The 22718-nt window shown below is 44.1% G+C and overlaps 1 protein-coding gene across 2 annotated transcripts in view; it reads left to right on the top strand.

Annotated features, from left to right (window-relative positions):
• The window catches only part of FBLN5 (fibulin 5), a 67822-nt gene that overhangs the window by 17119 nt on the left and 27985 nt on the right, over positions 1 to 22718 (top strand). For both annotated transcript variants that reach the window (XM_084632433.1, XM_084632432.1), the window contains exon 5: positions 19998 to 20120. In XM_084632433.1, coding sequence (XP_084488559.1) covers positions 19998 to 20120 — 123 coding nt within the window. The remainder of the gene's footprint in view (positions 1 to 19997; positions 20121 to 22718) is intronic.

Raw genomic sequence — 22718 nt, 5'->3', positions numbered from 1 at the left:
AAATTAGTATTAGCTTGAACATAAACACTGACACATGGGTTGAAAGCTTGCTGAAGGGCTATAAACAAAGGATAATGATACTTGGCAATGACCTGAGTAGAGAGAGGTTTCTAGTGGGGTGCTGCAGGGACCATTATCAAGTCTGGTCTTATTTAATATCCTCATTAATTATGTGGAAAAGAGTGTTCGCTGATTTCAGAATGGTTTTATTGGACATCCTCAGCCCGTGGTCATATTCCTCCAGTCTAATATTGCTGTGTGTCACTGTTGCTGGGATTATTTGCAGCTGGCTCCACACTCCAGAGGGAATCCTATTAGTCATTGATCGAACAGCACATGGCTGTAAATATGGCATTTGAATGGCTGGCGGTCGTCTTCTACAGCGTGTGTACATTTGTGAGTCTTTGGATCTGCTAAAGGCACACAGCCGATAGCCTCCACTTCGCTGAAAGTTCCTACAGCCTCAGTCACGACGTGTACTGCTGCTGTTTATTTCCTGGGGTAGCTGCAGCATTGGTCAGTGCTTAAGTCAAGGGGAGTCTTTCCTTGGCACTGGCTCAGGTCCTGTATCTGCAGATCACGCTAAATGGGAAGGCTTTGTGAACTACACTGTGGGCAGGGGAATAACCCAGGGAGCCTTAGGGTACATCTACACGGTGTATTAGAACCTGCAGCAGTGAGTCTCGGAGCTCGGGTTTACAGGCTTGGGCTTGCACGATGGCGCTAAAAACAGCTGTGTAGATGTTGTGGCTTGGACTGGAGCTGGGGCTCTGAAGCTCCCTCCCCATCCCTTGGCTTCCGAGTCCCAGCTCCAGCATGAGCCCAGACATCTACACAGCTGGTTTCCGTGCCACAGTACAAGCTTGGCAAACCTGAGTCTGTAGCCCTGGGCTCTAAGACTTGCTGCCTTGGGTTTTAAAATGCGGCGCAGACATACCTATAAAGCGGTGTTACACTTTCCTTCCTATGGGCAAGAAATTAACAAAAGGAAATTCAACCTGGACAAATATATGTAGGGGAGGGAAGGAGAATCCAAAAGGGCACCTATTTAATGGCAGGGACAGTAGGAGGCAGCAGAAGGGCAGAACCAGGGCTGGAGGTAGGGCCTAGCACCTCCATTTGGAAATATTTTGGGGGCTGAACTATGTTTCTGCCCCTGTGTGTTGGGCTGGGGATGGAGCAAATAGGAATTGGGGTGAGTGGGGCCTTGGTGCCAGTGCCCAGTGGGAGGAGTTGGTCTTGGGCCAGGCAGCTCCTCCCCCTCCCTGTTGCTGCAGAACATCATCTAAGTGGGCTGGGCACAGGCAGAGGTGCTCAGTTGTGGGTCAGTGTGGATGAAGCCGGAGACACTGCAGCCAGGACTGGGGAGGGAGCTGCTGGGAGCCCAGGGAGGACCCAAAGCCGGGTGACATTGAGGGTTGGGAAGCAGGCAGTTGAGACAGCAGAGCCCTCTGTGGGGAGCAGGCGCTGGGCACAAATAATAGGGAGGTGGGGCTTTGTGGGGAGTTATCTGAGGTCCCCCAGATTCCCCAATGCCCTATCTTCCTCCCTCCACTACCTCCCCTGCTACCCTCTGCTCCCTCCCAGGGCCTATACCCCAAATATGCATCTCAGCCCTTTTTCCCACCCACCCCCATTGAAAGCAAGCTTCTGCTGCCTCCGGAAGGCAGTAAGGTGAAGAGGAGCCTTGGGATGCACAGCAAGTTACAATATCACATGGCAGCAAAAAATTATATTGCATGCACGGAGGTTTCACATCACAGAACAGAAAGTACTTCCAACCACTGATGGTAATGGAGAAGCATAGGGACAATGTTTTTTTAATTACTTTTTTAAATCTGAGACTGGAGAAAAGGTTCATCGCACACAATCAGGTTTTATAGCCTCCACATTTAAAGAACTTATATACTTATTGGGCCAGATTATAGTCCACACTAAATCAGATTTCTGCCACTGTTAAAGCTGGCCTAAGTGGCTAACTAAGGAGTATTCTTGTGTAAGAGGAATCCCAATGTGCTGTAGAGTCCACTCCTCACAGCCTCTAGTGTAGGAGCTAGGTCAGAGGGAATGAGGTGTTCTTGGAGCACTGCAGTCTCTGGCAATCCCCAGCTGTTGTAACATCCCCTTATGCCCAGCTACAAAGATTCCCATCTTAGAGCAGCTTCGAGGCTATACTAATTTATGCATGGGGGATGAGCCCAACAATAAACCCAGCATGTGCTGCTCGTGGATCACTGAGCATTGCAGCTGGGACTTTAACCCAGTAGCCAATTGCAGTCCTTGCATTTGGTGGTGTAGTTTTGTGAAGCTAAATACCAAAACAATTATTCCATTCATACTCTGTGCTTATCAAGTAAAACTCTTGTTAAAGTAAATGAATTTTTTGTCTGAGTAAAGACTTCAGAAATTGGCCCATTTATATTTTCAAAGGGCTTTGAGCTTCTCAGAAGGAAGGTGCTATATGTGCAGTGTTATTGTTAAAGTGTTGTCAGGAGTAATTTTAAAACATAATACAGATTTTTAGGGTGGAAAACCTAAGGAGTTTGATGCCCAGTTTCCATTAAAATGGATGGGGATTGGATGTCCAAATCCCCATGGCAATTCTGAAAGTCTCAGGCTAAATTTGAAGCCAGACAACTTTGACATATAAACATATAAGTGGACTGTAGAAAACCTTGTAAATTTAAATAGCTGCCAACCAGTCTGTGCCCAGTTTCAAAGATCCCCCACCAATGGCCAAGCAGAACATGTGAAATGCATTTTAGTTCTGGAGATGATATGAAATTGAAATGTCCTGAAGTTATCATGGAACATCCGCGAACTGAGATTTACTAAAATATCAGGTTTCAGAGTAACAGCCGTGTTAGTCTGTATTCGCAAAAAGAAAAGGAGTACTTGTGGCACCTTAGAGACTAACCAATTTATTTGAGCATAAGCTTTCATGAGCTACATCCAATGAAGTGAGCTGTAGCTCATGAAAGCTTATGCTCAAATAAATTGGTTAGTCTCTAAGGTGCCACAAGTACTCTTTTTCTTTTCACTAAAATCTCAGGCTCACGTGTGGAAGCTCTTTGAGATCTTTGAATGAAAGACAAAATACAATGATGACAACACTTAGCACTTTTCATCTCAAAGTGCTTTATAAATATTTACCAAATATGCCTCACAACTCCTGTGGGATGAAGAAGGTTGTGTTTTCTCTTTCTATGAAGGGATGAATTGAGGTACAGAGAGTTTGTCCACACTAGGACAAAGGTTCTGAAACGTAGGGTTCTCTTAAATCAGCTAAAAGGTGTTAAATTGGCAAACTGCCCTGTCTACACTATGGGTGAAATCCTGGCCCCATTGAAGTGCAATGGAAGTTTTGCCATTGATTTCAGTGGAGCTAAGGTTTCAAAACATGTCGGCTATTGTGTCTTAGCTATCATGTTATCAAAAAACCACTACAGACACAAAGGAGGGGGGCACAATCAAATAAGTTTGAGAACCTCTGTGTTGACCTAGCAGTGTTTAGGTCAGATTAACTACATCATACAGGGTGTGACATTTTTCACAGACCTGAGTGATGTAGTTAAGCTGAGCTAACTCAGTAGTGTGGACCATCCCTAAGTATTGCTGCTGAATAGGACGGATTCGTTAGAGTAACGGATCTTTCACGATCCATTATAACTGATTTTTGTATAGTGTCAAAAGTTTCACAGTATACTCTGTGTACATGCATAATCAATCTATTTGAATGGATAATAGCTTTCATCTACAGAGTGTTCTCTGCATAAAACAAACTATTCCAACTAATCAATCCCACACGCAAAAAGAAAAGGTATTTTACAGCCATTTATTTGTGATTCAAAGGGACAGTTACAGGTAAACAAATGTAAACATGCACATACCTACATTTCCATTGGTTGAATTAGAAACCCGGTATAGACAATTTCCCCATCTATCACCCAAACCAATAATAGACACAGTCGGTTAAAACATTAAAATAAAATAAGATTTCTCAGGTCTGTCATTGATCCATTTATTCCTCTGAAGTGTAGTTGGACTTTGAGGTTAGTGTTATCTGCACAGTATAACTGAAGATGAACTAAAAATATTGAAATGTGTCTGTGTTAAAGGAATTACTAGGAACTGTTTTGTACTGAAGATGTTGCATTCCCAGCATGTGGTGGCTTTTTTATATGAATAACTATGACAAAAGCCCTTGTAGCTCTAAGAGGTTAATAAACAAAATGCTAAGACAAAGGGAAAATGCAGTTTGGTTTTGACAACGGCAGGCCCATATAATGATGGAACATGTGCGAGTATGGAATTCCAGCCTGCCTGGGGGAGAGCCAGAAAAATAGTTTGCTCCAGAAATAACACTAAATGGTCTAGTCAACAAGTACCTCCAAACTTGAGCTGGTCAGGAATTGTCTGTCAAGTCCTTTTAACTGAAAATGTATTTTCTGCAGAATTGAAATTTTCTGCAGGAAAATCTAAATGTTTTGTTTCAGGTCAGCTTGAGTCAAAACATTTCCTCTTGTCTAATTGAAACATTTTGGCTTGGGTCAGTTTGACATTAACCTGAGTCGTCTTAGCTGCAGTCATGTGCCTTATGCTCCCATACTCCCACAGGGGCCAGGCTCCCTGGCTGAACTATATATCCTATGATGCACCATGCTGCCCCTCCGGCTGAACTGCATCATGGGAGATGTAGTCCAGCTGGGGAGCCCAGCCAATAGAAGAGAATGTGGGCTAGAGGCCACCGAACTACAAATTGTAGAGATAAATGTTGAACTGATCTGAAATAGAACGTGGACGTTCCAGAATCAACATTTTTCAGACTCTTGGTTCCGCAAAAAATGTTGGTATATTGACTTTTTGTTCCACATCAGAATGGAAACAAATGTCTGCCATAGTAATTTCTTACACTTGCGTTGTGTAAGGTTTTCTGTGTTCTAAGCACCCCGTCACCTACTTATGTAAAAAGAATTGGGTTGAAGTACCAATTTTTAATGTACAAGGAGAAGTTGTAGAATTAGGACATGAGGCCCCAATCTAGCAAAATACATTAACACATTTAAGCACGTGAGTAGCCTCATTGACTCATTTGTGTGCTGAATATTTAGAGCTGGTTGGAAATTTCTAAATTTGGGGCACTTTTCATAAACATTCTTGGGGGAAAAAAATTTCCCACTTTTCAATCACCTCTATTAAAGTTATTCACATGCCTGAGTGGCTTGATAGGTCAGCACTTGAATGCTCAGGTTTCTGTCTTGTATTTTGCCCATTGAACTTGTTCTTGATCATTATTTTTACAGAACACAGCATAATGGGGCCCCAATCCTGCTAAATATTTACCTTTAACAATAAATTACATAGGAGCTGCCCAAAGTATGTGATACCGAGGAGCCACATTGGTCACAAAGATGGCACCTAATCTGCATGCAAATGTAAAGGAATTTTTAAAATAAAAATAAATGTACTCAGGCTTGGATGAGTAGATGAATCAAAATTACCTTTTTTTTTTTTTTTTAGTTTGCTAGGAATAAAGCTTTGCAATTGATCAGCTTTGACCTCTAGTTTCTGAAGGTGAAAAGTCAATGTATTGGTGCAGTGTTTAAAGCACAGTAAGGGGAGTCTGGAGAGTTGGATTCTCTCTGTCTCTGACACAGACTTCCTGTGTGACCTTGGGCAAATCATTTAACCCATATGTGCCTCAGATTCCTGATCTGTAAAATGGAGAATGCACTTTCTTACTTCACTGTCACTTCCTGTTTCTAAACTGTTGCCAGATAGATGGTGACACAGGAAAGTGAAGTATTAACAATAACCTGAAATGAAGGGCTTGAGTCTCCTTTTGCTTATGCTGGCTTACCAGCAGCAGAGCTATGTCGTCTTCAGTGAAGTAATTTCTGATTTATACTGAGCGAGAGGATCACCAAGGCCCTCGTGTTCAACAGATTCATTTTACACCTGAACCAGAACAGGGGAAGAGGATCTGACTCTCTTTTTTGAGTCATTTGTGTTGTGGGATATTAAGCTGGTCCAAACTGACCTAAGTGAAGCTTCATTAGGCAGTCATTTCATTGGCTGCACTTTGAACCCTGTCCCCTACCTCTTTGCACTGACAGGAGCCATAGGTGCTAGAACTATAGAGGGGTGAGGAGTGCGGCCGCACCCCCTGGCTTAACCTAGTTTCCCTCATGTACAGGGTTTACAGTTTGGTTCAACAGCTCTCAGCACCCCCACTACAAAAATTGTTCCAGCGCCCCTGACAGGAGCTCCGTTACCATGCAAAACTTGGCAGCCTCCTTAGCACCACTGTGTTGTACCTGGCTGGCTGTTGGGTAAGAAGGAAGCAGCCTTGGAAGTTGGTGTAATATGTACCCTCTCTTTGCCGCTGGAGGCTTGGAGCATCTCCCAGTTCTTGCCAGTCCAAAAGTTTTGAGGGTTTTTGTTTGAATGTACCCGTTTAAAGAGAGTTCAGTAGAGGGGGGAAACAACTGAAACGAAATGTCTCTTTTCCACCCTAACCCTATTCTGAGATTGGGGAAGCAGGGTATAATCAGCTCTGCACATCCTCATTGCAACAAACTAAAACAAGCTTAAAAACTCCATATACATTCAGTTTTCATTTATTGGGGAAGGTTTAGATCCTGTTTGGCCAGCAGCACTTTTTGGTAGACTGTGGCTAGGAATTCCAAGCACATGTGGCTCAGTGACTTTAAACCAATACGTGCTAAATCTGATCTTAGATGAGAACTGGTCTGAGTTGGGATTGTAGGGATTTTCCGACTATCACCATTGCAGAAACAAATCAATAGGTTCTTGTTGTGTGCAGAGTTAGAGGAGAATGTTGCTCAACACGCATAGCTCTTTTCAATTAGCAGTAATGAGGACACAGCTGTCTGAGCCTGAAGCCAGTATTTTCAGAGAATAATTCTCAAGGATTTTTCTTCCTCCGTTGGCTTCTGTCCAGTACCAGTTCTTTGCTTACAAATGAACCAAAAGGCCACAATGTTTAGACAAGAATTACCTTGGTTTGTGGTGCTTTTAGTATTGTTGTAAAGCCCGTCGGCACATGGCCAAACTCAAAATCAAATGAAATTTGAAAAATAATGTTCTCCCCTGATACGTCCTTAACTTCCACAAGCCCAAGCATCAGAATCTTCCAACCAAGCAGGAGTGGACAACCTTCTTTTAGGAGCCCAGCAAGACTGCTCCTAAAGCAGCTGGCAGGGGGCGCTGCTGCAGAGGGATATGCAAGGCTCACTCTTTCCAAGAATGAGGGCACCGCTCCTGTAAAACTCCCAGTGCCTGCAGGCCTGGAGCATTAGTGGTGGAGACTGAAGATCAAACTTCAATCCAGAAGAATCTGATCACTAGGCCACCTAGAACTGGCTAGCACTGCAGACAATTTAAACTGCTGCTTCCCAGCCAGAAGTGAGATGTCTCACCTTCCTCCCTGCAAACATAGGGGGTGCTGCTATATTATTTTCCTTCTTTCCTGAAAGACTTGCCTGCTATTTATTCCTTTCAGAACTCATCAGAACACTGCGAAATGCTCACTGATGGATGGAGGTTTTGTCAGCTGGGTTCAGGGCAAGAGGTATCAGATTGCCAAAGGAAGACAAAACATTGCAATCTTCAGCGTAGATGAAGGTAGCTTGCACAGAGCAGGGGGGTGGTGAAGCTATCTACAGCCAAAGCACCTTGGGCTGGGACCCCTTTACATCTCATAACTACACAACTTTGGATCTACTCAGTCCTTGAATGGGATATCTCCAGCTAAAACCCCAAAGTATTGGGAGAAGTAAGTTCATGGTTAGGTATCACACAGCCAATTTTCAGCATGGTGTTAGAGCTGTGGTCCTAAAACTTTTTCCGTCGTGCCCCCACCCCTTACCTGTAATGGAATCTGTCCATGCCCCACCCCCAGAAGCGGGGGCCGGGGCCAGAGCCAGGACTGGGAACAGAGCTGGAGCTGGGCTTCAGATGTGGGGCTGTGGCCTTGGCCGGGAGTGGGACCCATGTCCGGGAGCACAGCTGCATCCAGAGGTCAAGGCTAAGACTGGGGGTGTGGGTGGAACCAGAGCAGAGCTTGGGAGCACAGTGGGTCTGGATGGCGCTTCCTCCCTGCCCCCTGTGGAGGCTGGCCTGTACCTTACCATGCCCCCCCAAACATTCCTTTGTGCTCCCTGGAGGGGGTGACCCCACAATTTGAGGACCACTGTGTTAGAGAGAACTTCCAGCATTACAGTGGCCCCTGTAGTTTGCATCTGTACCTGAGGTCCTGATCTCTTGTGAACATTAAAGACCCCATGGCACTTTCTGGGACAGTAGCCTCAACATCCAGAATGAATTTCTAATGTGGGTAATTACATGCTGCATACCCGAAATTTCTCTTGCATTTTTAATGGACTCACTCATTCAATATCCAGCTAAATGGCTAGGTACTATTCCTGCACAATGTTTAAAACAGCTGGCACATTTCATCCCAGAAGTGGCTGCATTTCAGTGGCAGGGTCCACCAGGGTGAAATATACCATGATCATTAGTTGCAACTGGATATTTGCACACATCTGTTTTCTTTAGTACCTTAATTTCTGTTTAATGTCTCCTTTGGGTTGGCTTCTTCTGATAAACTATACTTAAAAACATGTTTACTTCCCTTTTCACTGGCTATTGTGATCTATCAACAGCCTCTATCATCTTTCGTCTGCCAAAGGAACTCTTGGAAAAGGAGCTCTTAATGATTCAGTTAAAAGTATGGTCAAGAAGTTCACTCCTTACAGGAAATGTAAACTGACCACCAATTGGCTAAATCAGCTGGCTGAGCGGTTTGTGCTAGTGATTCCTCCAGGCTCCCTGAGCTTGAGAGCAGTAATAGCAATTCTGTTCCATTCCCTCCTCTCCCCCTCCCCCCCCCCCCCCCAGTTTCCTCATGTCCTAGTCCCTAATGGAAAAGTCTTATAGATTTCAATACGTGATTAAGTCAGTAGGATTCTATGGAAATATAAAAGGGTTTTATACATGTTACTCTAACAGCCTATATATTTAACAGAGGTTTCCATAGGTTCTTTGAAAACCATCCTATAGAATTCAATAGTAAAGCTATAATTAAAAGCTATAGAAAAGCTAACATTTTTCTATAGAGTTCTATAGGACTTTTCTATATGGGTTGGTTTTTCTTTGTATCCAGACCCACATTTCTTACCATACAGCAATGGGATAATATCAATGCCCTTTTGCTAGCAGTATGTCCCAAGACACTGAAATAATTAATATTGTGGTTGTCTGTGCAATTTTGGATTCCAGCTGCAACCTCTTTCGGCTACCATTGCTGATGCAATAGAAACTGTCGTTCAGTAAATAACTTCACAGCAGCTGGGAGTATTCTATCCAAGCACGCATCTGGCTCCCATCGCTGAAGTATTCAGTACGGACCTTGGAGTCCTGTAGTGATATTCTTATGTAAGTGTCATACATTATGACACAAAATTGATGTATTTATTCAGCTGGATAAATACAATTTGTTGGTGATGAAGATGAAAATATGGGGATGCAAATTTTCTGCTAATTCATTTAATGGGATTGGTACACTGAATATTATAATAAATGGTCCCCACCCCCACAGGACATCCTGCTCCCTACTGTTCTGTCACATTGTGGCTACTCAGAACTTCACAGGGAGAGCAGGGAAATAAGTAAGATTCTTGTGCTCCAAAACTAGGCCACTAGCACTTGAGCTAAAGTCCAATCCCTGTAACACAGAGAGACGGTATTCAGATTCCATCTACTCCAGACTAATGGCATGCCTGCACTCTAGCCAGTTTATTACATACTCTCTTATTTAGACAAAAATCTTCCCGGATAACCTGGGTTTCAAATAATTTCCTACCTTGTTATAACAAATCTGTGGTGACACAGAACTGCACAAGTGTGAGCTTTTTTGGTGGGCAAGGACTGCCGCTCGTTGTGCATTTGTACGCAATGGGCCCCATCCTGGTTGGGACCTCCAAGCACCGTTGTAATATACGTAACACCAGCCGCAGGGCTAGAACGCCACTGTGAAAGCACAGCCTCCTACCAGTTGAGCTACTGCTTATTATCATCATTATTTCTTCAGAGCTGAAAGGGTGCTAGCTAAAGGAGACTCTCCATTAGCTGTCAGAGATATTGAGCCTATGACACACAGTCAAGCAGTTCTTATATTAGCCAGTAGGAGCAGTGCTACACATGAATGATTACCAATATTCAGTGACCAAACTCAGGCTGACCATCTATATATAAAACTGCTTTAGCCCTAGCAAACAACTGTTGCTATAATGTAAATGGGATGCAGAGCTAAAATGAGTTCAACAGTCAAGGGCCAGTTCTCAGACACTGAAATTTGCAATTAAACAGGTGTATAGGGAGTTGGTCTTGGATAGTTTCCAATCTCAGCTGGGCTGGCTGTCCTTAGAAAATAGCACTGACCCCACACAGCAGCAGTTTGAAGTTGGCTTCAGTCTGCACTTTAGGAATGTGGCATTGTTATTTTCCCCTTTCTTATCAAATGTAATTATCATGAGAAAAAAACCTTCTGAGAAAACATGTGATTTCACTGTGTAAAAATCTACTACCAAGGAAATTATTTTCTCAGTGTCCAAAAAAGGAATGGTGGAGACATTTAGGGAAAGAGCTTTGTTCCAAATAATCTTGGAACCAATACCCATGTCCCAGAGCTCGGCTGTTTAGTCCTGGCTTGCGATTATTCCTATAAACAATAAGAAGACATTCATTCTATTTATCGTTCTAAAAGTGAGCTGCCAGTGTTTTAAATTACCAAACCAGCTCCATTAGTTAGGGAGGTGGGAAATGATGCTGGGAACCTGCAGTTCCTCAACTTGTTGCAAGATCACTGGAAGATGCTTCCCTAGAACCTGGGTAAGCTACCGTGGCTATGTTGGTTTAATGGTAGGGAGTGGGCGGGGAAGAGAAGAAAATAAGACATCCCTGAACCAAAACATCTAGACAGGAGTTTTCAAACTGGGCGTTGGGACCTCTCAGGGGGTTGCAAGGTTATTACATGGGGGGTCACGAGCTGTCAGCCTCCATCCCAAACCCTGCTTTGCCTCCAGCATTTATAATGGTGTTAAATATATAAAAATGTGTTTTGAATGTATAAGGGGGGTTGCAGTCAGAGGTTTGCTATGTGAAAGGGGTCACCAGTACAAAAGTTTGAGAACCACTGAAGAAGGAAAAGTCAGACTGCACTTGTCTTCTCTATAACATACATCCACCGCTACACAAGACATCCCCACTTGGATGACTGGGCCACACCCAGTCACACACACACTCACGCTTTCTCTCCCTAAAACAAACTGATCAGCAGAGGAGCTAATCGTTTTTTGTGTGAAAATATTTTTTTCTTCCAAAATTGGCCCTCTCTCAGAACCAGAAGTTTTCATTAAAAATTGTTGATATTGTTGTCCCGTTGACCTGAGCAGTTTAGGCAATAGTCAGGGCCTTAACAAGCTGTTTCCATTAGCAGGTGTTTCTTGGGAACAGCCTTGTTCATTTACAAAGAATGTGCACAAAGTCCTGTTTCCCTGAATGCCATAGAACAAACAACAGCAGCATCTTCAGCAGCAGCAAATTGTATTTATTCAGCTGAATAAATACCATGTAAATTTTGTGTTTTAATGTATGACACTTCTATAAGTATATCTCCCCAGGACTCCTAGGTCTGTACTGAATACTGCAGCGATGGGAGCCAGATGCATGTTTGGATAGAATACTCCCAGCCGCTGTGAAGTTATTTACTGAACAAGCGTTTCTATTGCATCTGCAATGGAAGCTGAAAGAGGTTGCAGTTGGAATCCAAAGTTGCACAGACAACCACAATATTAATTATTTCAGTGTCTTGGGACATACTGCTAGTAAAAGGGCATTGATATTATCCCATTGCTGTATGATACGAAATGGGGATCTTCTCCAAATCTCTCCATATCACTGTTCCGTTTCAGTGCCGCTCTCATAACGGCCTCTCCTGCTCTCTAATTTTCTCTCACACATACAACACTTGCTAAAACAATTCCTTAGGTCTTGCGTTTGTAACTAGTTCCAGGGATATCCCCTCAGACTACATGACTTAACCCTGCTCAGGATTTCCCATGCAGCGAATTGCCTATGGCAGTAGCTTCTATTGTCTTCAGCTACCTCTTTCCATTAAGGGGCTTAGTTGCTCCTTCCCTTCTGCCGGAAAGAAGGGTGTTTAGAATATCCATTGGCTTTAACCAGGTCTAGGATTAAGGGCAGCCATTAACATCTTCCAGAATAACAATATTATCAGCATTTTCTGATTTTCAAAGTTTTCTAGGCTGGAAAAGGAAGAAAGAGAGGGTAATTGTTATGTCTATTTCTGAATCTTCCAGTGGAGCTCAGATATTATGGTGATGGGGCTCCTGGGTACCTAGGTAGATAACGGTGGTAACTGAGTCATTAATTGATGGTAATTGATTCATTAATTTTAAATCAGAAGGGACCATTACAATAATCTAGTCTAACCTCCTGCATTGCACAAGCTGTAGAACCTCACCAATAATTTCTACATCAAACCCATGGTTTGTAACTGAGCTATAGCAGATCTATTACAAAGATAGTCTGTCTTGACTTTAAAATTTCAAGCAATGGAGAATCCACCTAGCTAAGTTGTTCTGATGGTTAATGAGCCTCAGTGTTAGAAATTTTCACCTTATTTCTATTCTGAATTTGTCTAGCTTCAGCTTCTAGCCATTGGATCTCTCTATGCCTTTTTCTAACAGATTGAAGAGCCATCTTCTATCAGAAACCTCTTCCCTGCACAGGTACTTGTAGACTGTGATCAAGTCTCCTCTTAATTTTCTTTTGGATAAAGGAAATAGGTGGCGATCTGAAGTCTCTCACTGTAAGGCGTGCTTTCCAGCTGTCAGATTATTCTTGTGCTTCTTTTCCAGGGGTGAAAGTAAGTTAGAGGACTTACCGGTATGCCAGAGTCCTGAGCAGGGGGAGTGGCCTCAACCAGAAGAGGCGTGGCCTTACCTGGAAGAGGCAGGGCCTTAAATCCCCAGGCCTTTAAATCTTGATTTAAAGGGCCAGGGCTCCAGCTGCGGTAGTGGTGGCTGGGAGCCCGGGGCCCTTTAAATCACTCCCGAGCTACCAACTGCAGAGGCAGCTGGGAACGCCGGGGCTCGGGGGCGATTTAAAGGGCCCAGGGCTCCAGCTGCCGCTACTGCAGCGGAGCCCTGGGCCCTTTAAATCACTGAGGAGCCCTGGGGGCTCCCGGCTGCCACCGCTACCCCGGGGCTCTGGGCTCTGGCAGAGCTTTAAAGGGCCTGGGGCTCCGCTGTGGTAGCAGCTGCTGGAGCCCCGAGTCCTTTAAATCCCTGCCTGAGCCCTGCTGCGCGAGCCCTGGGGTAGCGGCGGCCAGGCTCCATCGGGGATTTAAAGGGCCCCGGGGCCACTACTACAGCAGAGCCCCAGGCCCTTTAAATCCGGCCCTTTAAATCCCTGCTGCCGCTACCCCAGGGCTCGGGCAGCAGGGCTCAGGTGGGGATATAAAGGGCCCAAGAGCTCCAGCCTCTGCTACCCCCCTGGCGCCCTTTAAATCCCCGCCTGAGCCCTGCTGCCTGAGCCCTGGGGTAGTAGCGGTGGGGCTCTGGCGGGGATTTAAAGGGCCCCAAAGCTCCAGCCACTGCTACTGCCCCGGGGCCCTTTAATCCCTGCCTGAGCCCTGCTGCCCGAGCCCTAGGGTAGTGGCGGCTGCAGTGGGGACTTAAAGGGCCCCGGAGCTCCAGCCCCCGCTACCACCCCGGCCCTTTAAATCCCCGCCGCCACTACCCCAGGGCTCGGGCAGCAGGGCTCAGGCGGGGATTTAAAGGGCACTGCAGAGTTAGCAGCAGTTGGAGCTCTGGGGCCCTTTAAATCCTCGCCTGAGCCCTGCTGCCCGAGCCCTGGGGTAGCGACGGCAGGGATTTAAAGGGCCGGGGGGGGGTAGCAGGGGCTGGAGCTCCGGGGCCCTTTAAATCCGCGCTGCAGCCCCGCCACTGCTGCACCTACCCTAGGGCTTTAAATTGCCCTCTGGGAAAGCCGGTCCCGGTACGGCGCACCGGCTCTTACCGGTACGCTGTACCGGGGTGTACCGGCTTACTTTCACCTCTGCTCTTTTCTCAACCCTTTTCAATTTTTCAACTTCTTTTTTGAAGTATTGATACCAGAATTGGACACAGTATTCCAGTAATGGCCTCGCTAATATTATATACAGAGATAATCCCACCCTGCTAATCCTAACTTGATATTCCCCAGCAGCATCCAAGGATCACATTCACCCTCTTACCTATAGCATTTTACTGGGAGCTCTTGTTCAGATGGTTGTCTACCATTACTCTTTCCAGTGTCATTGCATTCCAGGATATGGTCTCCCATCTTGTGGGAATGACGTGGGTTCTTTGTTCCTAGATGTATGACCTTGCATATATCTGTGTTAACCCGGGTGGTTCCGATTAGCTCACCTTACCAAGCAGTCTGTATAACTGACCTCGCCCGACCATTATTACTACTACACCAATTTGTGTCATTGGCCTTCTCCAGTGATTTTATATTTTCTTCTGGATCATTGATAAAATTGTTAAGTAACACTGAGCCGAGAACAGAGCTGTGAAGGGCCCCACAAGAAACACTCCCACTGGCTGATGATTCACCATTTACAATTACTTTTGAGATCTATCAGTTAACTAGTTTTTAATCCATTTAATATGGGCTACATTGATTTTCTATAATGCTTAACTGACATTATCCTATTCTCCCTGACGCTTTTATTGGGGGGTTTTCTCTCTGTGCTGTGATGTCTTGTTATATTGATGTTACAAGTGATCTTAGACCCAATCCTGTGTTCTTTGTGCATCTGAGACCATAAAATAATCATCATGCATTCTGTTGATGAGTAGCATCACTAGGGAGGGATGATAGCAGCTTCTTGTTTGATTGCTATGTTTTCCTTTTTATATTTACTCTTTTTTTTATGTTTTTACGTGTTTGCATGCATTCCTTTTTTTAATAAAAACCCAGAGAGTTAATGTTCATTTGAATTATGGAAGTGAATACAACATTTTATTCATTATATTATAATGTTGTTAATTTCTAGTCTCCACAGCAGCCCGGAGCTCGATTCACAAAGGGGACTTAGACACTGCAACGCTCAGTGTCTCATTACCTAACTCTTCAGAGACTTTGCTGCCCAGTGTAATCCATGGCCCTGAGTTATGTGCCCAAACTCCCCTAGACAATGCATGGGGAGAGTTAGGTGCCTAAGAAAGGGATTCTCAGGAGCCAGCACACATTGAGCAGAGAGCTGCCTAAGCTGATCCAGGAGTAAAATGCAGAGGACTGAGTTAGGATTTAAGGTCCAGATCCACAAAGGGACTTAGACACCTAACTCCCATTGATCTGGGTGACAGGCTGGAGGGAGGCACCTGTCTCTGGTCAGAGTCTCCTAGAGTCAGGCACCTAAGCCAGGTCAGTCCTTTCTTGTGAAAAACCAGAGAGGCACTCACCCCACTCAAATTCTGGTGGATAGGGCACTGGCCTGAAATGTGAGACCTGTTTTCAAATCCCTGCGCTGCCTGATTTGGCTCAGAGACTTGGACTCCGGTATTCCAGGTGGGTGGGATATAAATACTGTGTGTCGCATAGAAGAAGCAATCGTTGCACTGGTAAAGCATTTGAACTTGGTTGAACTTTTATAGGGGAACTTGACACATAATAGCTATGGATTCTCATGTACCATTCGATCCTGCAGTCTGATGCATCACTTGTATTGCCGTTTACCATATCGTAGGAAATCAGCTCCTGCATTTTTTGAGACACGTGAGAGAGAGTGTGTGGTCTAAGCGAAAGGACTGAGAGCACGGAACTTCTGAGTCCTGATCCCAGTTCCGTCTGTGCGATCCTTCAACTTCTCAGCCTCACTTTTTCCATTTGTAAAATGGGGGTAGTAATGTTGACCCATCTAAGAGGGCTCCGTGAGGACTAGCAGTATAATCAGTATTCCAGTATCACTTAGAGGGGCCATTCAAAAGCAAATCTCATTGTGCACAGGTGCTGAACGGGGGTGGAGGGAGAATTCCTGCCCTAAAGAGCTCGCAGTAAACGAACAAGAGAGACAAGTTGTGAGAGACAGGAAATATTATTAGCTTCACTTTACAAATGGGAAGTGAAGCCCAGAGAGATTCAGGCCCAGAGCCTCACAGGTATTTAGGCATCTAACGTCCATTGAAATAAATGCACATTAGATGCCCAATTACCTTTCAGGATGGGGCCTAAATAAATTGACCAAGATAACAAGGGGATTGCACTAAAGCAGAGTATTAAGTCCGTGTCCTCCAGGCCCAGTCCAGTGGCTTAACCACAAAACTCACCATCTCCCCTTTAATTAAGTCACACTTTATAAAGTATCTTGAAAGGAAAATCACTAGCAAAGTGTTAGATATTATTGCTTCTATAGTCATCATGATGTGCAGAGATGCCAGGAAAAAGCCCGGGGAGCACGCACCTAGCCATTTACCCTTGTATTGAGAATGGGATAGAAATAACATGCTCTCCAACCAGAAAAGGAAGTGATTTTTACAGAATGCGCTACAGTTATATTACTTTTACTTTTAATTTTCCACTGTACCAAAGGATGCCAAAGAATGTCCTTGGCGTGGTTGAATGTATTTTTCCTGCAGGTATTTTAGGTCCAATGTATTCAGTGTGGGCAACCTGTCTATGGGTCACTATGTTTTATAGGTAGTTTTTGCCCCGGTTGGTTTGCTTTTTTCCTACTAACTGTTTAATTTCATCTTTATCAGAGCACCAATCTGACAGATGATGTGGAGTTCTCACTGCATGTGCCCCTGTGCTAACAGGAAGCAGGTGTCAGCTGGTGCAGTGTTGCCAGTCCCTCTGCACCCGCCATCTCCCTGCTCCATCTTCTTTCAAGGATATAGGCAAAGGTTACTGAATGCCTGGGCAGATATTTTTCCCAGGGTATAACTGTCATCCATCACTTAACAAGCCAACACCATGTAAATACATGCTGGCAGACATGAGCATTACATATTATACTGGAATTACTCTATATATTTGAACTGAGAAGGCGACTTGCCCAATAATATTTATTTTATTCCCCTGACTGGGGCTTTCAAAGTTTTAAATGTGAATCGTCGGTGGAGGAAACCAGCCAGTGAGGTGGAACGTAAAGATTGAATGTTTACATTAAGGCCTGGTCCAGGGCTAAGAAGCTGCCCATTATGCTTACAATTTCCATGGCCCATTATGTTGCTGCCCCATACAGTTCATACCTGCCTTCTGTGTGCAAGGCTAGTCTTACTGTGCAAGTCAATCAGGTGACCCCCATGGGTAGCAAAATATAAGGGGCAGCAAAATGATTTGGGTGGGTGACTGCACACTTGTAGAAGTGGAAATTGGCCAGTTTTCCTAAGGTGGCAGAAGCATTGCTGGTAGCCCTCGCTGTCCAAATTTTGCTTTCAAATGGAAATAGAGGTTGAATTATCTTCTCTACCATGGCGGAAGACAATGGTTTGAAAGTAAGCTAAGGACTCTTCCCAGTAGGTAGTGGAGACAACAGCAGTGATGCCTTCATTTCTAGAAGTAGGTTCATTCCATGTAACTCTTTAGCAATCTCCTCACAAGGCCAACACATAAAGCAGAGCTGATCTCAGAGCAGCCCGCTGCTTTAGGTGAAGGCAAGTCTTATACCCGCTTCAAGTACCTGAGTTTAGAGAGGAAGGGGAGCTACTGTGCATAAAGAATGAAGAGAAAACAGTGAAGGAAGGTCAATACTCTTCAAACACTATTTGCACCACATAATACCTTGAGATCCTGCTCCTGCCCTCATTTTCGATCACACTGTGCCTCTGCCATTAATGGCACTGGAAGTTGTGAGCATGGAATGAGGGCATGGCCTGAATGCAGCCTTTTGTGAGGCGCAGGGCCAAGCCCCACCAAGAACTTACTGTGGGCACAGCAGTCATGGCTGGTAGGGTCCCATGTTCCTGCTCTTAAAATAAAAAGTGTAAGTAAAAAACTGAAAGCATTTTGATGAAAAACACATTACCATAATTATCTGTTATCTGTATTTGGCTGATACCCACAATGTGCTGTCTACATGCAGAAGAATATACAATCCCTACCATCAAGGGTTCTCAATATACAAAGACAAATAACACATGATGGGTGCGGAAAGTGTACAATTTATATAAGTATACATTAAATACACTGAGTCTGCGTGGCTCAGTAATTCTATTGCTATTGTTCTTTTACAACATCCAGAGTGCACTAGATGCCTCACAAGATAGATGCACAGATGTGATCCACGGCTTACACGCAGATTTCAGTCATGACACTACAAAGTTGGGGTTAACAAAACATCAAGGGAGGGTTTGAGGGAGTAGCATCAATATGATGCCATGATAACTCAACAAAGGCCAGCACACAGTATGATGGAATCAAGAATAATTTTAAAATCATCAATAAAACATAGATATCTAAGTTGGCTGAAAGAATGTCACCATTTATCATCTGACTATTCCATTTCTGATCTCTAGAGCCAAAAGCAATGCCAAAAACATTGGGAAAGATATCAGACAAGGAGGGGTTCAAATTGAACTTATGACTGAAAGGCAGTGTTAATCAATCTTCTTCTTTGTATGGCTGATGTAGATGTAGAGCAACAACTATAATTTTACATTCAGATGGGTAAGCCAGATAATTGTGTCAAGATTAGCGGAGGGTATCACACTGATGCCTCCTTCATATCTGTGAATCGGGCATTGAATTGTTATATGTTCCATGGTCTGTTCTGGGTGACCACAGTTACACACTGGAGAGACTTTAATTTTCCATTTGTGCAGCAAGTATCTGCATCTGCCATGGTTTGTGCGGATGCAGTTTAGGGTTGCCTATGAGCTTCACAGGAAATCAAAGCCAGGGATCTTCTGCACTGGGTCTTTCACAAAGTGTTTGTAACTTCTTGTGAACTCCATTTGACTTTCCAAGCTTCAGAGTTGAAATTGCATTGATGAAGGTTAAACACATGGGTCCAAAAGGGCTTTGGGACTTCAAGTGGTGGTGAGGGACGTTGTTAAGGTCCCAGTGGATGTGGAGACGTTCGTTTTCTATGATCTGCTGGAATTCTCAAAGCGTTGAGGCATCGCAGTGAATGGATGGGGGAGCAACATGTGACAACACCGGCAACCAAGGTGATGGTGGCAACTTGAGGGCTCCAGTGATGCAATTTTTTAATCAATTAGGTTACAGTATCCCAGTTTATATGAATATCAAAGTGTTATTTGCAAACAAAAAAACCCCCAAAGAAGGTGGTAATAAAATGCCAAATGCATTGAAAATAATAAGGCTGGTTAATGTTTTTTGAGTGACACATTTTCCTATTAGAAAGACAAGTGAGTAAAGTGTAATACCTTTTATTGGACCAACTTCTGTTGGTGAGAGAGAAGATTTGGAGCATACACTGAACTCTTCTTCCTCTTGGAAAATAGGGTTTCACTGAAATTTTCAACAAGAAATCAGGGAAATTGAAATGAAATGTTTTGTTTTGGGTAGGTTGATATTAATCTTCGCAACGGAGCCACCGAAAATTTCCTGTGGGATGGAAATTCCACTTTTTTGATCAGCTCTAGGAAACAATCACTTTTGTGGGATTGATCCTGCAGGGATCTGAGTACCTTCTGAGAGGTGTAGAGTACCTTCCCCACTGACTCCCGCACCTTGCAACTTGGAGTTTTCTATGAATTTCTGTGCAATGCCTCAAACACTGAGTATGTTCGAAATCACTCCATCTAGTCCAACTTCCTTTGATTTCTTCTCAGATTCATCCTCTGATATATTTCAAGTGTGCATACAATTAAAATAAACTCAGCATTTGTTTTAATAATTATATAAAGCTTTGTTGGTACATTTGTATATTTCAGATATTGATGAATGTGCTTCCGAGTCACACCAGTGTAACCCCACCCAGATCTGCATAAACACTGAAGGAGGATACACCTGCTCCTGCACTGAGGGCTATTGGCTCTTAGAAGGCCAGTGTTTAGGTATGTTCTTCTGGAGTGTTGATATACATTCTCTAGAGTGATTCTGGAAAATCAGTGTCCATTTGATGAATCCAATTCATTTTAGTCATGATTATAGTCTCTTTCTATCTCCCCAATGTTTTGATGATAATTAAAGTTGGATTGTTAACATGGGTCTTCCAAATTCCATAATTTTAATATTTCTTCTGTGTTAAAAATCTTCCATCATTTTGGACAATTTAGGATTCTGGTGTGTGCATGGTGGTACAGAGGTGAACTGACATCACTGAGAGTCTTTGTCAAATACAGAGCTCACCCTTGGCCTATGTGGAAAGCTAACATCTTTCTCATTTGTTAAGTGCCAATAGTATTCTTGGCAAAAGACTCCCACATGGAACAAAATGGCAATGCCATATGACTGGCATCCATGTTACTGACTTGCACTATGAAAGCAGCCCCTTTTGTATATTCTAGTTCACAAAAATATGACACACCAGCAACACATGTCCTTTTCACCTGGTCACAATCCTGATCTAAGGTGCTTACATTACTAGAGAGCAGGAGCTCAGTAATAATAACATCAAGAAACAGAGCAGTGAACCCACTGGAAAATCTTGGACATAAGCAAACATGTGAGTCTGAAACCAGTGCTGTTTCAGCAGATTCAGAGCTCTTCTCTCTGTCAGCTGCAGAGAGTCAATTAATCTCTCAGTGTCTGCAATGCCCTGCAATGTGAAAAACCAAACCCTATCAAACAGCAGCAACAGCAAAGGTGCAAACTCCACCACTTCCCCCACGCCCCACCCACTCCCCTCAATCAGTAGTCACCGGCACTGACATGGGCTTTAATTTTAGGCCAAGTTATCTAAGTCAGAGACATGACTGAATGTGTTTTTAATGTTCTCGTTACACTCTCTCCCTGCTTTTTTCCCCCTCTCAGCACAGGCTGTTTGCTCACCTGTTCTCCATAATGGGACTTCAGTGTCATACCACTTCAGCTGGAAGGAGAATGGGATTTCCCGGCTCATTTTCCTTGGAATTTGTCCTTGGAATTTTCCTTGGAATTTATTTCTCATCTCCTCCTCCTCCTGTCTAGCAATTGGAATGAGGGATTGCATGGCTGCTTTTTTAACTGCTGCTAAAAGCTGTTGTGTAACTCACCTGGGGGTGGTATGAAGTTAGCAAGTCCCCTGCGCCTTTAATTCTAGTGCAGGTTCCTGTAACTCCTATTCTCCTAGAGACCTGGGAAACAGAAGACAGAGTGCTAAATTCTCTGGTTTAGTAAGGGCCACAGAAAATCCTATTTTCAGTGGAAATTGAGTCATTCTGCCTCCTGGGATAGAAGATGTCACAGATAGGCCATTCAGGAAGCCTATATGCTTTCTGTGTGACTCCTCAGCCTGCCTCTTGAGGTGGGGAGTTGGGGCTAGTGAGTGATCTGTGATATTATGGATTCTTGTGCATGGGGTTGTGTGGGTGTTCTGCACCATGCCCTGTCATGTAACAATCCCCATGTAGTTCCCCTGTGCACAACCCAAGTACATGAGCTATGTGCAAGAACCAGGATTTGGCCCTGAGTCAGAATTCAAGCACTTTGATGCTTGGTGTAAGTATTAGAGACCCACAGTGACTGCCCTGCTGAGCTGAGGTTGCCCAAGAATATCTGTTTATGCTATTTTAAAGAGACAGTAACATCTCAATGGTTGATTTAGGTAACTGTGAGTAAGGGTGGGGAAGATCACTACAAAGCAATGCAGGGATGTAACAAGAAAAGCTGTGCTGAAAAAACTCCTCTGCATTTTTCCAAAAATGTCAGAAAGAGTCTTCTCGGTTTTCTGTACTTTTCCACAGGCCCTGGAGAATCCATTTCCAGTGGGCACATGACAAAAAAAAAAGATAATTTAAACATATTTGGAGGGCTGGGTTGAGTTTACGAAGGCAGTCTCTGTTGGTACATTTCTTCACTGCTAGTAAGAACAGCACATCTGTCTAACCAAGTTGTGGTTGGTGGTGCTATTTAACATTTAGCCAGTAAGTGCCAGCACAGTAGTTACACAGTGGTGCCAAGAGGGGCCAGTCAGGAAAAAAGGTTCCTGCAAAAACAAAGTCCTTGTCTTGGAGATTTTACAGTTGTAGGTCCTGATCCTGCAAGGACTTAAGCATTGTGACAGGGTCGGGCCAGATGGCTACAGGAGAGTGATAGAAGGCAGATATATTAGCCCCAGGTTAAGTAGGTCCCTTTTCCCTGGGTAAGGTAACAGGGAAGGTTCCAGAACAATCAGGAACCTTCTGGAAACAATTAAGACAGACAGGCTGATTGGAACACCTGCAGCCAATCAAGAAGCTGCTAGAATCAATTAAGGCAGGCTAATCAGGGCACCTGGGTTTAAAAAGGAGCTCACTTCAGTTTGTGGTGCATGTGTGAGGAGCTGGGAGCAAGAGCAGTGGTGAGCTGGAGCTGGTTCGCACGGGTTCATTAGAACCGGTTGTTAAATTTAGAAGCCCTTTTAGAACCGGTTGTCCTGCGAGGGAGAACTAGTTCTAAAAGGGCCTCTAAATTTAACCACTGGCCAAAAGTGGCACCTTAGGTGCCAACTCTGTGGGTGCTCTGGGGCTGTG

Source organism: Lepidochelys olivacea, assembly GCF_965140295.1.
Source record: "Lepidochelys olivacea isolate rLepOli2 genome assembly, chromosome: 6".
Lineage (NCBI taxonomy): Eukaryota > Metazoa > Chordata > Testudines > Cheloniidae > Lepidochelys > Lepidochelys olivacea.
Note: the sequence above shows the minus strand (reverse complement) of the source record. Positions and strands in the feature narration are given on the sequence as shown.